Below are 14,867 nucleotides of genomic sequence, written 5' to 3' on the forward strand. Positions count from 1 at the left end.
TCAATGCTCCTCAACTAAGGAGTAATCTGTTTGCCTGACTTTCAAGGTCGAATAAATGCTTTCCCTCTCACAATCAGCTGGCAGCTAAACTTTTCCGCTTAACTATGTTGACGAATTTCCATAAACCGTTGACTATCTAAGAAAATAAAATAAATTTTTTTAATTAAAATCAATTTTAAAATTTCAGCTGTAAATCTTGCCTTTTAGAAATTCCACGTCGACATGACATTTTGACTCTGGCTGCGTTGCTGCTGTTCTCGGTACACGTGTCAAAAGCCGAAACATCCCCTTCGCTTGAACTTCCTTTCAGAAGCAAATGAAGCGGCACGCTGCGATGTTTGGAAAGAGACAAAATCTCGACGCAAGTTTGTCTTTCCCTCTCGCAAATTGCGCGTTTTATCGCGCGTCGAGCTCATTAGCCGCGCGCGCGTTTGGCTGCGGCAGCAAAAACACGATATTTGTTATCTTCAAATGACACCCCTCGAATCGCATCATCGCAGCAGCACTCCGCGGCAAGAAGAATCAAAGCTGCTCTCGTGCTCGTTTTTGTAATGCAATTTCGACACTCTTTGTCGCTCGTTCTTGTGCACGAGTTTCTGCTTTGAGCAAATTGGAAATTAGTCATTCGCGCTCAAACAGTGCAGTGTGCATTCTCCTCCCGCCAGCGCTTTTGTAAAGTGTGTTTTTTGTGCACTTTGACTCTTTTCATTGTTGGGAATGGGATTAAATCGTTTGTGACTTTTGCTGGAATGATTTTCTTTTCTGTTTTACACATGGTTGTTACCTTTGTTTAGATTGCCGAGTCAGAGCAACAGTGGTACATATTTTATTTTAGATTAGCACAAATGGTTTGCATAAGTAGAGCTCGAGGGGATTAAAAATAATTATAACAAAAATAGGTTTCCTCATTTTCCTGGAAATTTTCTTTTTAATGTGTAATCCTTTGATAAAAATATAAAAGAGAGTTATTGTACAAGAGATATTTTAAACACTAAAACCTCTTCCAGAAACTGTACCAAATTAAAAAGGATTGATACTGCGAAACTCTGGAAAATCCTTGTTGCTATACGCTTAAACTTATTTCTATAAGTATGTTGAGGTAAATCCAAAATTTACCTTGGTAGCATTGTAAATTTTTTAGAAAATTGACTACAATGTTAGCTTGCTTTTCAAATGGTGAAAACCTCTATGTCAGAGTTCAAATTTTCACTGTTGCAAAACAAAACAAAAAATCAACAAAAGAAAATTCAGAAAACAATTTAATTGGGATGTTAAAGTTTATAAAAAGGTATTTAGCCTTCAATTGTTTGCACTCGAAAACGTGTGCTCATTTCCTGCTCATTTTCGAAATGACATTTTAGCACAAACTCGCGCGTGGCCCTGGTAATTTCAGACAAAGCTTTTGCGGCTTTTGCCGGCTAAAGCGGCGCATTTTGCGAGAAGCGCAGCCGAGTCTCGCGGGATCGACGAATATTAATTCATTTTACGCGCCGGCAACCACAAATCCGCGTTCGCGGATTTCCCGGCGTGCGCAATTAAAATTCTCCCGCACGCAGAAATAGCCGCAAAATGTGCCGAGATTTTTCATGTTGTTGCGTCGAATTAATTTATGCGCGCACGAGAGAGAAATTTCATGCCAGAAAACACTTTGGACGTTAAATCACCCACGTAATCCAAAAGTAAACAATGTTCGTATGGCAAAATTAATTCAGATAAGAGGTCTGTTTGAAATATAGTCAAGACCTCAAAATTTCTGGATTCATTAGATATGTTTTATGAGCTTTTATGCATTATATAATACATAGTTAACGAAATGAGATGATTGTTATCGTTTTATATTAACAATACGGATTATGAAAGAGTTTTGTTTGCATTATGAAATTCACTTGTTAAGCAGTTTTTTTTGTATAAACCAAATTAAGATAATTTGAGTGGTTATTTATGTTGGCATTCATTTCACCTCGTTAACCTTTTTTCTCAGGTGAGTCGTGCGCAGAAAACTACTGTGCATTCGGGGCCACGTGCGTCGAGGACGCGGACGGCGAGCTTCGGTGTCGGTGTCCAGAACACTGCCCCACCCTCGGACAGCATCCTGTGTGCGGCTCGGACGGCCGTTCCTACATAAGCGAGTGCGTCCTGCGAATGACGGCGTGCCAGCGCCAGGAACACCTCAGGGTCATTCACCTCGGCGAGTGTGGTGAGTGAAAATTCATATTTTCTATATGCAATAACTTTCTGTCGAGTGTCAAGAGTGGATTTATCAAAAGGCTCGCCACGAAATCGTACAAATATAGAAATTTATATTTTATTTCAATATGTTTTTATGGGCTGTCTCACTGATTGTGAGTTCAAAATTATTTTTACACTCACCCTGGAAATATTAAATTGATCGTATATTCTACTCGATTCCCATGGGTCAAAATAGGTGAGGTCGAAAGTTTTCCACGACGTGCGAGTAGAGGAACGGAGCAATACACAAATATTGCTTCGGCGCGTGCAACTTTTGAACCTTTTTCAGCACCGAGCATGCGTCATACCCTTTTGAATATGTGCCTTGCTCTGTGCCAGTTGAGAGAGCTGTGACATTAAGAAGGGTGACACATGCGCAGTGCCGGAAAAAGGTTCGTAAGTTGCACACACTAAAACAACTTGCGTTTTCCTTGGCTCGTAAGTTGTGGGAAACTTTTCGATGGGGAAAATTGGTCACTCCACTACCTGACCCTCTTATTTTGACCTTCGGAAATCGATTTATACGAAAATAACGTTCTAGATGGCTTTATAGGATAAAATAAATGTTGAATTTTGTGTTTATATCCGAACAAAATATCATAAAGGAGCAAATTTTACAGATAAATACTATCACTTTGAGAGGGAAAATGTTATTTTAACGAAAAGAAAGACAAAGAACACCGCATATTGTTAAATATTTCGATCAGATTGCTTTGGTGAAAAATATTTCCACTGTCTAAACGTTAGCAGTTGCAAATTAAAATTTAAAATGTTCTAAAACCATTTTACTTACTCGATAACACTTTCCTGCTTCTTATTTACAACTAGGATCTTTGACAAGCAAAAATAATCAGATCAAGATTAAATAATTATTTTATGGTCGGAAACTAATAAGACCTTTTCCTAATTATTTCCGATAGTAATTAAAAAATTCTCCGTGAGTTAAAAAGTCACTAAGAATTTCGTTTTGTTCGCAAACTTGCTCATTAACGAAATGAAAACCTCGTCGCCTCATCAGATATTAATGCAGGCAGAAACGAAGTGGTCATTCCATACCAGCGTTCGCGTTTTCATGCGGGCAAATTGAAAAACTTTGATGACTCGAGCACCCTTGACGCGCGCGGCAGCAGCGGAAGGGTTGCGCGCTGCTTGAGTTTCAGTCAACGGCTCTGAGATTGGAATCGCAACAGAGCGCGCGTACACCTCCTTATTGCCGCCTTCGTTTCGCGTGCTTTGCACTTTTACACGCTCGGCAAATGAGAAAGGCGGTTGTTTCGCGCAATCGGCGCCGCATCTCGAAATTTCAGGCAGAAAGTCATGCGATCGAGAAATTTGCCTTTCGTGCCCTTTTATCGCCTACCTGATGAATTCCCAAGCTCCGCGCTGAACGTAATTAACGGGAATAAAAATAACTGAGGATATTTTATTTGAAACTTTTGTGTCCTGGGAGTTGCGAGTTAGCAAGCACTTTCAATGAGAATGAATTTAATGGAGTAGAAAATAATACCAATTCATTATTTATTTCTCAGAAGGGAATAATTGACGGAAAATTCATGCTTCAAGAATGATAAACAGCAACGTTTAAATTTTTTAAACTTCCTCAACTTTTGCAATTATTGTTAGCCGAGGATAAGTAAAAATGATAATTTATTTGTTACATATTACATACTATAATCGGTTTCTTTGAACAAAAAACTGTTTGATAATCGATTTTGAGGAGAATAATAAGTACATAATTAAGTATATAATAGGTTTCCAAACACTCAAAATTTCATGTTTCATTTCATGGAAGTGTGTTTCCCCAGTAAATAAAAGAGGGCGTGGCATTTGACGATTTCACTTCAACCATCAGTTTTAAGATATTTTTTTTAGTTTTCAAGAATAAAATCAGAATTCTAAAACACATCAAAGGAAAATATTCATATCAATGTAAAAATTGCGTCAGATATATTGTTTAACAAATTACGATTTGCGCTTATTTGATGGTCCGAATATCAAGGTGGTCACCAAAATAGTGTTGCACGTTCCGAGCCATGCTGTCCAACCAGAGAATTTTTATCGTTTCAATGTGAGAGGAAAATCCATATTAAAACAATCACGGGGAAGGTTCAGCATTTCCCTCGCAACCGAGTTTTCACATTATGTATTTATATTCAGTAAAGTAACCGCAGGCGATGGAAAATCGCAGGGCAATGACGACTGGCGGGTGTTTGGCTTGAAAAGTAATTTCCTCGCAGTTTGACGTTTGTTTGTTCGAGTGACCTTGCCTGCGCGCAAATATATGAAATCAATCGAGAGCGTAATCAGAAGAAAACACATACCATCGGCCGGAAATTTCGCTGCTCGAATTTCCCTGCCGGCGAATTCATTATTTTATTTTGGAAATGCGCGTGTTTTATTGCGACAGCAGGATAAAAAAAGAGATGATTTGCAGCTTTTTGCGGTGCGAAATTAGAAATGTATCAGTGCGCGGGGCGGGAGAGCGAAGAGAGAGCGAGAGACAAACTAGAAAAGAGAGCCGCCGCAGCCGCCTGTCGCCATATTTCACCCTCAAAAAGCACCCGCTCAGCCCGAAAGCACGCCCAAATATTCTGCTCTGCGCCCTCTCGAAATTTCGCTCTTCTCTTTTTCGCCGCATTTTGATGCGACGCGAACCTTCCACGTTGGTGAAATGAAAAACTGCAGCTGTAGATAGTGGTGATACTGTTTCTCGTGAAATGGATGAGTTTTTTCACAAAAGGAACAATGGAGACCGGGTTTTTCCAGCTTCACCTCAATTTATTCATGCGTTTGTCCAATTATTTTTTTTGTGCAAAAATGGTATCGGTTTTAAACGTTTAAACTAAAATTTCTGTCAGGCAAAATCAATTTGCGTGATATTTTTTATCATGATCCTGAGGATAACGTTTTAGATTTAAATTAACTTGTGGTGATCTCAACAATGTAGCTGTACCCCATGCACATTTTAATTTTAACCATTCAATATGTATGGCACCCGTGTTTAACAGTTCGACCGCGTGTTAGCAAGTTATTTGAATCTCCACAAGAGTATGATTTTCTTAAAAAAACAATTATGGAATGCTGGAGGTCAATACTTGTAAACCAAGTTAAATATTCACAAAATATCTCATTTTCAAGGATCACCCGGTGCAGGATGACGGCGTAAACCATTGGTATAACGATTAAATGGAGTACAAGATACGGTAAAATTAAGAGCAGAATTCAGTTTCTTGGGTCGGAAAATATAATAAACAACAACAAGAACGTTCGAAGTTTATTTAAACTGAACAATTTCTCCCATGGGGGGAAAAGGAGTAGGTCTCAGGAATTTTAGGAATTTTTGCCCATATTTTAGGGTGTGACATATATGTCTTCGAGGACAACCCTTCAGAAAATTTCACCTAAATCTGAAGGCCCTATGCTGACAATGTTTATTTCAACCCTTGTAAAAGCTTGAAATTTAAGTTTTAATTTTACTGATGTGAGATCGTGGAAAAGTATGTCAGTAAACGAGAATACGTGAAAGATCATTAAACACCATGTTTTCCTTGCTTACCTCCAGTTTTCCATATTTGGCCCTTCATAATTGAGAAAAGACTTTATAGGTAAGAGGATTTCCATTACTAAAGAAAAAGAAATTTTAAAAGCGATATTAGAGCACGAAGCGCCTGCATCCCTCTAACATTCTAAATGGGCCGACCATATCTCTTTGAAGAGGAAAAAATACTCTTTTTATGAAACGCCAACGGTGCGTAGGTTTTACTGGAGCGCTTTACGTAGTACACAGGTAGATTTGGTCGAAGAGACGGGCGCGATTTAGTCTGGCGAGAAACAGGGCCTAGCGAAACGTGTGCCGGGAGCGTTTTCAATCTTTCGCGTGTGCTTGGCGATGAAAAAAGGAAGCTGGCCGCATTTTGCGTGCACCGAATTTGAATAAGTTTGCTTTCTTCGCAGCGGCAGACAAGGGTTGTTTGCCCCCGATCTCCGGCGGGGAGACCATAAATCAACGCCACGTATGCGCAAATAAATTTCGGTCAGTGGAGAAAAGCGTCGTAATACTCTTCGTACACGCTTTGAATATACATACGACAACTACGAGAGGGGAAATCATTGAAAGTGCCGCTAGAAAAATGAAACTCTTAGCGTTTCACCAGTTTTGAATGTCAATATGAAGTTGAGATTGAATTTATGACTTCATAATTCAAGTCAAAATTTTAACTATATTAAAGAGGTGAAAGGTTTCAAACCCAATAATTCTGTTTTTCTAAGCTTGCAACATAATTTTCAACGAATTTAGCATAGTTTCATCAACTATTTTGCCAGTAAAATCATTGTTTAAATTTTTTGTAAAAATTCGATTTTTATGATATTTTTCTCAACATTATTCACTTTCTGCTGCTTTTTTAAAAATTTCTTCTGAAATGGTCTTTCACATTAGCTTTTGTGTTGAGTGATGATTTAATTTTTTTTTCAAGAACACGAGCTTTTTCTTTCAAGAAAATAAAAAAAGTGAGATTTATAATTATAATTGGCTGGATTTTATTTGCCTAGAATAATTTAAAATACCCAAAATTAAAAATTTCAATTGAAAATTACTATGTTTTGCTTGAAAAATGCAATGTTGCATTTAAAAACTTACAAAGATCCAAATTATGGCAAAATATACACAGACTAAAATATTATCAATAACTGTATCTAAACATACATTTTCATTTAAAAAAAGCAATCATCATACTCATAGGCTTACTGCAGCAATAGATAGCATTCCCATTTTTTTATTTTAATTCATACAAATGCCTCCGGGAAAAATAAAAGCTATAGTTTACCACGAGTTTTCAAACTTTCAATAGAACAATAAACCAATGATAAATAATAATTTCATACTGGTAGCCTCAGATAAAAATATGTATATAATATTGGTTAAAAAAACGAATCATATGCAAATCACGGTACAAAGGAGAAATGCGATTATCCGGGTGAAACGAGCGGAAAATGTAATCAGCAGATTGTTTGAGGCACACATAATATACCTTTAATAAAAACCGCAATTTATCGCCTTTGATGTGACGCGGAGAGCGATTTCGGGTCGGCAGGCAAAGGCGCAATATTGCTGCTGTCCTGTCCACGACAACGGATCACATTTTTCAGCAGCGCGGCGTGTCCCTTTTTATTGGACATAAAAAGCCAATAACAAGAAGCGAAATCAGCGAACACGAACCGAATTCCTGCTCGAGGGGCCCTTTTAATGACAAGAGGTCCCGCTTGGCCCCGGGCCGCACTGCTGACATATTATTATTATTTCTCTTCGGCTCCCGAGCTGCCGGTCGAGCATAAAAATTTAATACTGCAGCGTGCAAAAAAATATAAAAATTTTATTTATAGAGTGGGCTGCTCGCGCGTTCGTTCACTAGCTCTCTTCGGAAATGCGATATGAAAAAAGAGGGCCAATTCCATGTTTACGACTCTTGGCATAAAAATAATTTTTTCGCCAGACAGCGCGGCGCAGGCAGCATCTTCCATTTTATTGATGGCGTTTTCTGCGACGCCGGCAGCTTTTGCTCTAGTGGTTGCCTGCCAGATTATTATTTAATTACCTGCTGGAGACGCGATAACTTGGTCGTTTCCGCCTTTGTCATTGACCGCGTCGAGTGTGTTATGTATGCTCAGCCAAGGGTTGCCAGCCAGCCTGCCTGGACTTGTTTGTCGAATGGGCTTGATTGGGTAATGGACAAAACGTGTTTTGAATGGATGTGAATTATTCACAAGACAGCTCTCTGTCAAAGAGGATCGAAATCAAAATAAACTCTTCTATTTTGCAATGCACAAAGGTGCAAAAATATTTTTCTACGTTTCACCGAATGAGACTCAAAGTATGAAACTTTGATGTTCAAAAAATCCTTTATTTTTTAAAACCAGTAACGATTTTTCAAAAAGTCCTTAGTTCATCAAACATTTAGTTTATGATTTACTCGATTTACTATAAAAATGCGAGTTATTTCTTGAGTAAATTAACAAATTTGCGGTAAAACCTGTAAAGATATATTGTTTGCAATGGAGTGTTTTTTTTCGAAATGATGGCGGTTTTTGGCAAACTCTGATTAAGGTGCGAATTCTAAATAAAATATTTTGAAAATCAGAACACTATTTTGGAATTGTTGTATATTATGTTTCCAAACAAACGCTGGAGCGGCCTCTATTGTGACGGCATCAGCGTCAAGGCTGTTTTATATTTTGTGTACAATATTTCTATCAATTTTCATTGATATTTGGTATACTGTATATTTTAGCACGGTGATAACATAGGAAATCCAACAAACAGCCCGACAGGCTGACGAATCTAAAGATAGTAAACATATCGTATCCCATCCTCGTCGCCACTTGAAATGTATGTGTTGCGGGGTGGCCAGGTAGGAGATAGGAAAGAACTGCTCAGTTCGGCTACTAGAGATACTCTAACTTTATTTCACACTGCACTCTCTGCGTGCACAACATACATGAAATAGCTGTGCGAATACTCGGGATATAACAATGATATGTGTATTTCTCTTCTATTTTTTGCTTATATGATAAGTGTTAAATGCCCTGACATTATTCGAGCTTTGAGTATTTTGACATTTTTATTTTCGTTATTTACTCTCCTGAAAAAAACCTACCGACAATGAGCTTGGTCTTTTGACTTATAGGCTTTTAAAACAACCATTATACAACTGAAAATCGTGCGTAGTTGTCTGCGTGGATTTTATTTAAATAATTTAACTTGACTTATTTCGTTCAAATAATAATATTATTGAAAAAGTGATTTTTTTCAAATTTTAGTTTTCAAGCAAAATTCGTTTTTCGGGAGTCCGTATAACGCGAGCAAGTGTCTGTATAACTTGGTGACCCTAGTGCTGCGTTAAGTTTATTATCGGCGTAACGAGTTTTTGTCACTGTCGTGGCGCACATAATGGTGCAATCTTTTTGGCAGCCAATATCCTGCTACACTCTATGTTGGAACGACCGGTTTCACGAGTAGTGCTCTTTCAAAACCAATCAATCAGTTGGGCCATCCCGAAAGCGAGTTGGAAAGCACTTTCTGGGAAACGCGCTGAATGCTTTTCCTCGTGGGGATTGTCGCGTAAAAATGCAGCACTACGCACGACGTATTTGAGTGTCCGATTTGCTCGCAAATTGCTGCGAGAGACGAGCTGAACAGGTGGAAAATTGAGCTGACGCTATGACGCATAAACGTAAAAGCAAAAAGCTTAAACTTTTATTGAGTCAAAATTGCGGTTCATAAGAAAACAATAACGAGATACTGAGAGTTATAATCATATTTGCGTTTAAATACAATATTTTGGAAGCCTACAAATTTTGCTATGAAAGAGGATTTAATTAGGAATATTTTAAAACCAAACTCATTTATCAAATACTTTATCTTGATTGCTTTCCCAAAAATGAAGTAAAATTAGCTTCCCAATTAGATAGAAAAGCAAGTGGATTATAAAAAATAGCATTGATATTGATTCTGTTTCCCTCAAAGCTACCGCAATATCCAATGAATAGGCTACTCAAAGCAACGTTTAACTGCATTAATCCTTTTGTTTCCACACACAAAAAGCAGACATCGAAAACTTGCAAACGTACTTTCCAATGATAAGCGCAAAACGTTCAACGCGTATTTAATCCTTTTTGTTTTCATTGGCTTAGTGAAAACTGACGTAATATCCCCTGTAAATTCAAATATTTATCAAAGGGCAAATGTTGCGAATTACTCCGAGTGGGAAGTAATACTATTTAAGTAATTAAGTGGCTCGTTTCATCGCTGGGGCAACATTCGCACAAACAGTCTATTTGCTGTGGTATTTCGAAGGAATTAATCGCAGGGTCAACAAGGCTGCTTCTCGGTGCCGTTTTGACAAATGGTCTGCGCGCTTTTTGCTGCCAAAACGCTTTGGCCGACGCAGGCAGGGTGAGGCGGCAATTTATTTAATTAGCCCGCGTGCGCATCAAAGGGCAAAAAGCGAGGAGTTAACGACACAACTCTGCAAAGCCCGGGCCATCCATCCATCTTCTTTAAGACTAGTCGCGCTCGCATAGCTAACGCCAGGCCAGGCAAAAAGCGGTCATCCGGACCCCGAAATTAGAGGTCCCCGTTTTAGAAAGGCGCCGGACGGACAAGCGACCCACTGATATCCTGAGAAGAAAGGCAAACGCAAAGAGCACTGTCACTTTGCTCTTTGTTGCAAACCCTTTTTGACTTGAATAAGATACGGAATAAAGACCGCAAAATGGGTGATTCTCTCTGTGTAAGAACTAACATGGAAAGGATTTTATGTTGCTTTTAGCTGATGATTCAGTGTATTGTGTTTGCTAAAATGCCACAGATTATTTAATAAAAGTTTCTGCTTTCCCAGATAGCGTTTAGTAATCTCTAGTTCAAGAATATGACTCCATAAAATCAAAAAAGAAAATTATCTATTGTCAGACAGTCAGTAGAAATACACGACGCAAAGGAGGCATCAACGAGGAACTTGTTAAAAGATTCTCGTTTTGGTTTTTGGTGATATCATTCAACAAGTTAATAAATACAACCAGGAAGTTTTCGATTTGGCGGAGTTTGCGAACTATGGAGCTCTGAAGGTTACAAATCCTCACGGGATCTTGCTTTGGAATTGATTCAAAATCAAATTTTCGAGCCAGTTTTCGTTCAATCATGAAGATATGTATTTATATACTTAGTAAACTCTTCTTGACAATGTGTCATTTTATTCCAGAAAGCCTCTGAATTTTTGAATAAAGTTGAAAAAAAAATTGCAAAAAGCTCATTAATGGTTTGAGATAGTATTTTAAAACTTTCTGAGCAGACAACCTAGTCATGTCTTCATTTTAGTCTTTATAGGGATAGCATGCATTCTTAAAAAAGAGTCTCTTATTTACTTCAAGTCCCATTGATCGCTAAAATCTTCAAATAGAAAACTCATTTAACATACATGATTCACCGAAACCTCAAATTCTAAGAGTTTCCCTGTTAGAAGTTTTCCAAACGAAATTTAAAATATTTCAAGCCTAAACAAATTAGCACTTAAAACCGTCATCATGTATATTTCTCCAAAACTGACTTTAGTGCCCTGGAAATACAAAAATAAAACTGTCGATAAGCTGCTTTCTCAGCAAAATAACGAGGTTTTAGCCATTAACGATATTCCAGTAAGCATTTTGGAGTGCATTATGCTGACTATTTTATATCCTGAGGATTGCGAGATTATTACACGACAAAATTTCAGCTCAGCTCAAATCGAATTTGCCTAATTTTTTGCCTGGGGAGAGTGAGGGTGACAGAAGGCCGAGGTTGCCAGCAGCTTGCCCTTTTCCCATCTGCTGCTTATTTCGCTCAAATAGTCGGGATGAGGCGGTTTGAAGGCGATTTGCTCCGTCCGCGCTCTCGCTGCTGCTTTTTTGCGCTCGAGTATGGGAAAAAGTGGGTTTAGCTCTGCTGACGCTGTCACCGACAACACAGGGGAGACGACTGACCCGACCAGAAAATGGGCAAAGAAAAGTGATGAGTCCTCGAGAAATCGAATTTCGCGGTTTCGTCAAGTGTAAATTCGGAGCAGGTGGACCGAGAATAGAAGGCTGCAGTCAGACTCGACCGACATCCGCATCTTTGTTGTTCGCCGTGTTAGAGGAAACATTCTATTTAAAATTGCTATTTAAAAGGTAGTTTTGTCTAAAAAATAATATTGAATCCTATGATTTATTTACTGGACCATAAGGATCGTGAGAAATCAAGAAAACGGGATCCAAACTACCAGGCAAGGGTTATGGAGTTAGATGAAATTTGGAAACTCTATAACTTTAACTCATGTTCCATTCTAACTCATGAATTATTATTAAGTTCTGCAACTAGCACCCGAAACTAATTAAGCCAGTAAATTTTCTGTAGTGGAACGAAAAAATAAGCAGCATGCTACACACCGAGGAATCTGCATTAATTTTAACATTTGGTTTTGCTAGAAAGATATACATTATATGCGTAGCAATTAAAAATTGCAGAAGCTTCGTAAAATGTTTTTGTACATTTTCTGGGAAATATGAGTGTGCAAACTCTTGCTTAAAATGCAAATTGTACGATCTAATTTAGATGGTCTAATCTGAAATTCTTTTATAAATGATTCTGAAAATGATTTCCATGGCCTTAAATTCAAAGTTGGATACTGTAAAAACTCCCTGAAAACTAGAAAAATGTGCGGGGATGCTGACTGAGAATAAACTGCGCTGACGACTCTAAAAACAAAAGTATCGATCGCGCTGCAGCTGCATAGAGGTTGTTAAAATACACTCAACGAGCTATTTAATCTCTCATAAATGTAATCCAACTCTGCCGCACCTTTTAAAATAAATGTTTAAAAATAGTTAAAAACTATTTAGATGCAGAACATTCCAGCTAGCTCCATAATTCGTTATCGCAAACAAAAAGCAAGAGTTACAGGACACACACGCGAACTGCGGCGGCGGTGGCAGCGGCACTGACCAAGTCAGGTGTTTTTATCTGGGGTGCGTGCGTCGCATATACAAGTGGGAAGTCGGTGGGCGCTCTCCATCATCCGCCATCTAGCACACGTCGAGGGTGGCGCGCGGCAGGAGGGATGAAGCGCACCCCGCACGGAAATGAGGCCGCTTCCTTTTATCAGTGGATCGTCACAATAAAAGCCGTGTGTGTGTTTTTGTCTTCCGGGGCACGCGGAGGAAAGGTGAATTAACCAAATCACCCCCGAAGAAGAAAAGCCGGCGACCCCCTGCACGGCACAAGTCGTCGCCGCGCGCCGGTTTCGCTGAGTCATTTTATTTGTTTTGTCAGCGAGTCCCCGAAAGAAAGGAAAATCTTGCGTCGCTCACCCGCCGCGGATTATCTCCAAAATGCGGCTCTGAATTGGCAATTCCGATTGAAAGGTGAGCTTTTTTGCTGAATGGAAAATGCTTTTTATCAAGACAATATACCTCTTCCCAGCTCGACGGCAAAAAATACGAAAATGTGAGGCGGAGAAAAGAGGGGGATCCGAAAGTACATATAAAGGCGGCTTTTGTTCATATCCCGTCAGTAAGATATTTAATATTATGGTGTATTTTCACGAATATATATTAGCTGATTTTCTCTTTGTTTATATTTATTTGAGAATATAAGGTCTGAAAATTTAAGAATAAATATTCTTACTCAAAGGAAAAGCTGTACAGGAGTCATTCGGCAGCCAAACCCAATTCGACCCTCGAGAATTGATTGGCACGGTCGAAAATCAAATATGAAATTCTTTTTTATAAATGATGAAAGCTAGAACATCGCGATTTTTAGAGAGCAGATATTGCTAAATAATGTAAAATTTTGTAGCCGATTTTCTCGGAAATTAAACCTTAAATATATACATATGGTATTAATAATAATAATGTGTTAGGAATAATATAAAAAATTTCCTCCTGCACGATTCAATTTAAATAAAAAGTTCGCGAATTTAACTCAAAGTCCCAGGAATATTATTATTAACTTGAGCGACTATACCGAAAACAATGTTTCTTACTCTTACACCCCAGAGAGAAAAAGCACTGAAACTGCTTCTCTGTGTTCAACCACTTTTAATGCGTAAATATATAAAATACAGCCAGCTACTGTATCTGCATCTCTGGTTTTTTTAAGGAACGGAAAATAATACGACCAGCAGGCAGCGTTGAGGAGAGGGAATAAGCTTGTTCTCCGCATCTTTGCTGTGCTCAAAACATATTTTTCTTTTCACCGTTTTATTGTACAAACTCGAGTGGCGCTACTTTGAAGGCTCTTGTCTCGAGTTTGCAGAGCTGAGCCGCTCAAGAGGGTCGGTTTGCCGTCCACCTATTACGAGCGGTTTACAACTGCAGCGTTTCCGCTTCGAAAACGACCGTAGTAATTTTTGCAAACTCTCAAGCACTGCTACTTTAAAAGAAAGGTGAAAAGGGGGGAAAACTGCTTGGGGTAATGCCAGGGAGCACTTTTCGTTACTGCAAACATCGTCTCAGAGGCGGAAAGATCATTGTTCGCGAAATTTGTAGCAATATTTGTGTTTTCTGCTTCTTGGAAAAGCTTTTTACAAGTTTTATGAAAAAATTAAGGCACTCTCAGGAGTGTCAAAGCAATGGGAGGTATTTGAGCAATTCGGAGTTCTAATACTGGCTACCTAATGTCAGAGATGGCAAAAAGTGGTTAGTTTAGTGACTCGAAATGCTCAAATTGCTCAACGGGCTGGGAGGCGCACCGGCGCCGACTCGCTACTTGCTGGTTTGCACCTTTCCAGCATGCGTGATTTGGCTTCACGGGACGAATTTCTAGCGTTTCAATGCAGTCCTCGGTGCAGAGGCAAGTGGCCCTTCAGTGGACTGGGTCCCTGTGCGGCCTGGTGCGCCCATGTTATCCGTTCGCGGTGTTATTGGGACCCGGGTTTCAGCATTCGTGCTAGTGTAGTGCGCGCCCTTCCCGGTCCGAGAGGACAGGGATAAAAAGAGCAAAAAAAAATAATACAGAAAGTGATTGTGTAAGATCACCTTTTAATCGCGTAAAGAAGAAAGCTGTTCTTCATCAATCTCTATGAAAAAAAATGGACTTCCTATTCTGATATCCCTTGCAGTAGCCCTTC

General features: G+C 39.0%; 1 protein-coding gene across 5 annotated transcripts in view; it reads left to right on the top strand.

The window, feature by feature from the left end:
- LOC135945515 (agrin-like) overlaps positions 1-14,867 on the top strand; it is a 106,746-nt gene that overhangs the window by 51,393 nt on the left and 40,486 nt on the right. For all 5 annotated transcript variants that reach the window (XM_065493255.1, XM_065493256.1, XM_065493258.1 and 2 more), the window contains exon 4: positions 1,982-2,197. In XM_065493255.1, the coding sequence (XP_065349327.1) occupies positions 1,982-2,197 (216 nt within the window). The remainder of the gene's footprint in view (positions 1-1,981; positions 2,198-14,867) is intronic.

This window comes from Cloeon dipterum, chromosome X (genome assembly GCF_949628265.1).
Source record: "Cloeon dipterum chromosome X, ieCloDipt1.1, whole genome shotgun sequence".
NCBI lineage: Eukaryota > Metazoa > Arthropoda > Insecta > Ephemeroptera > Baetidae > Cloeon > Cloeon dipterum.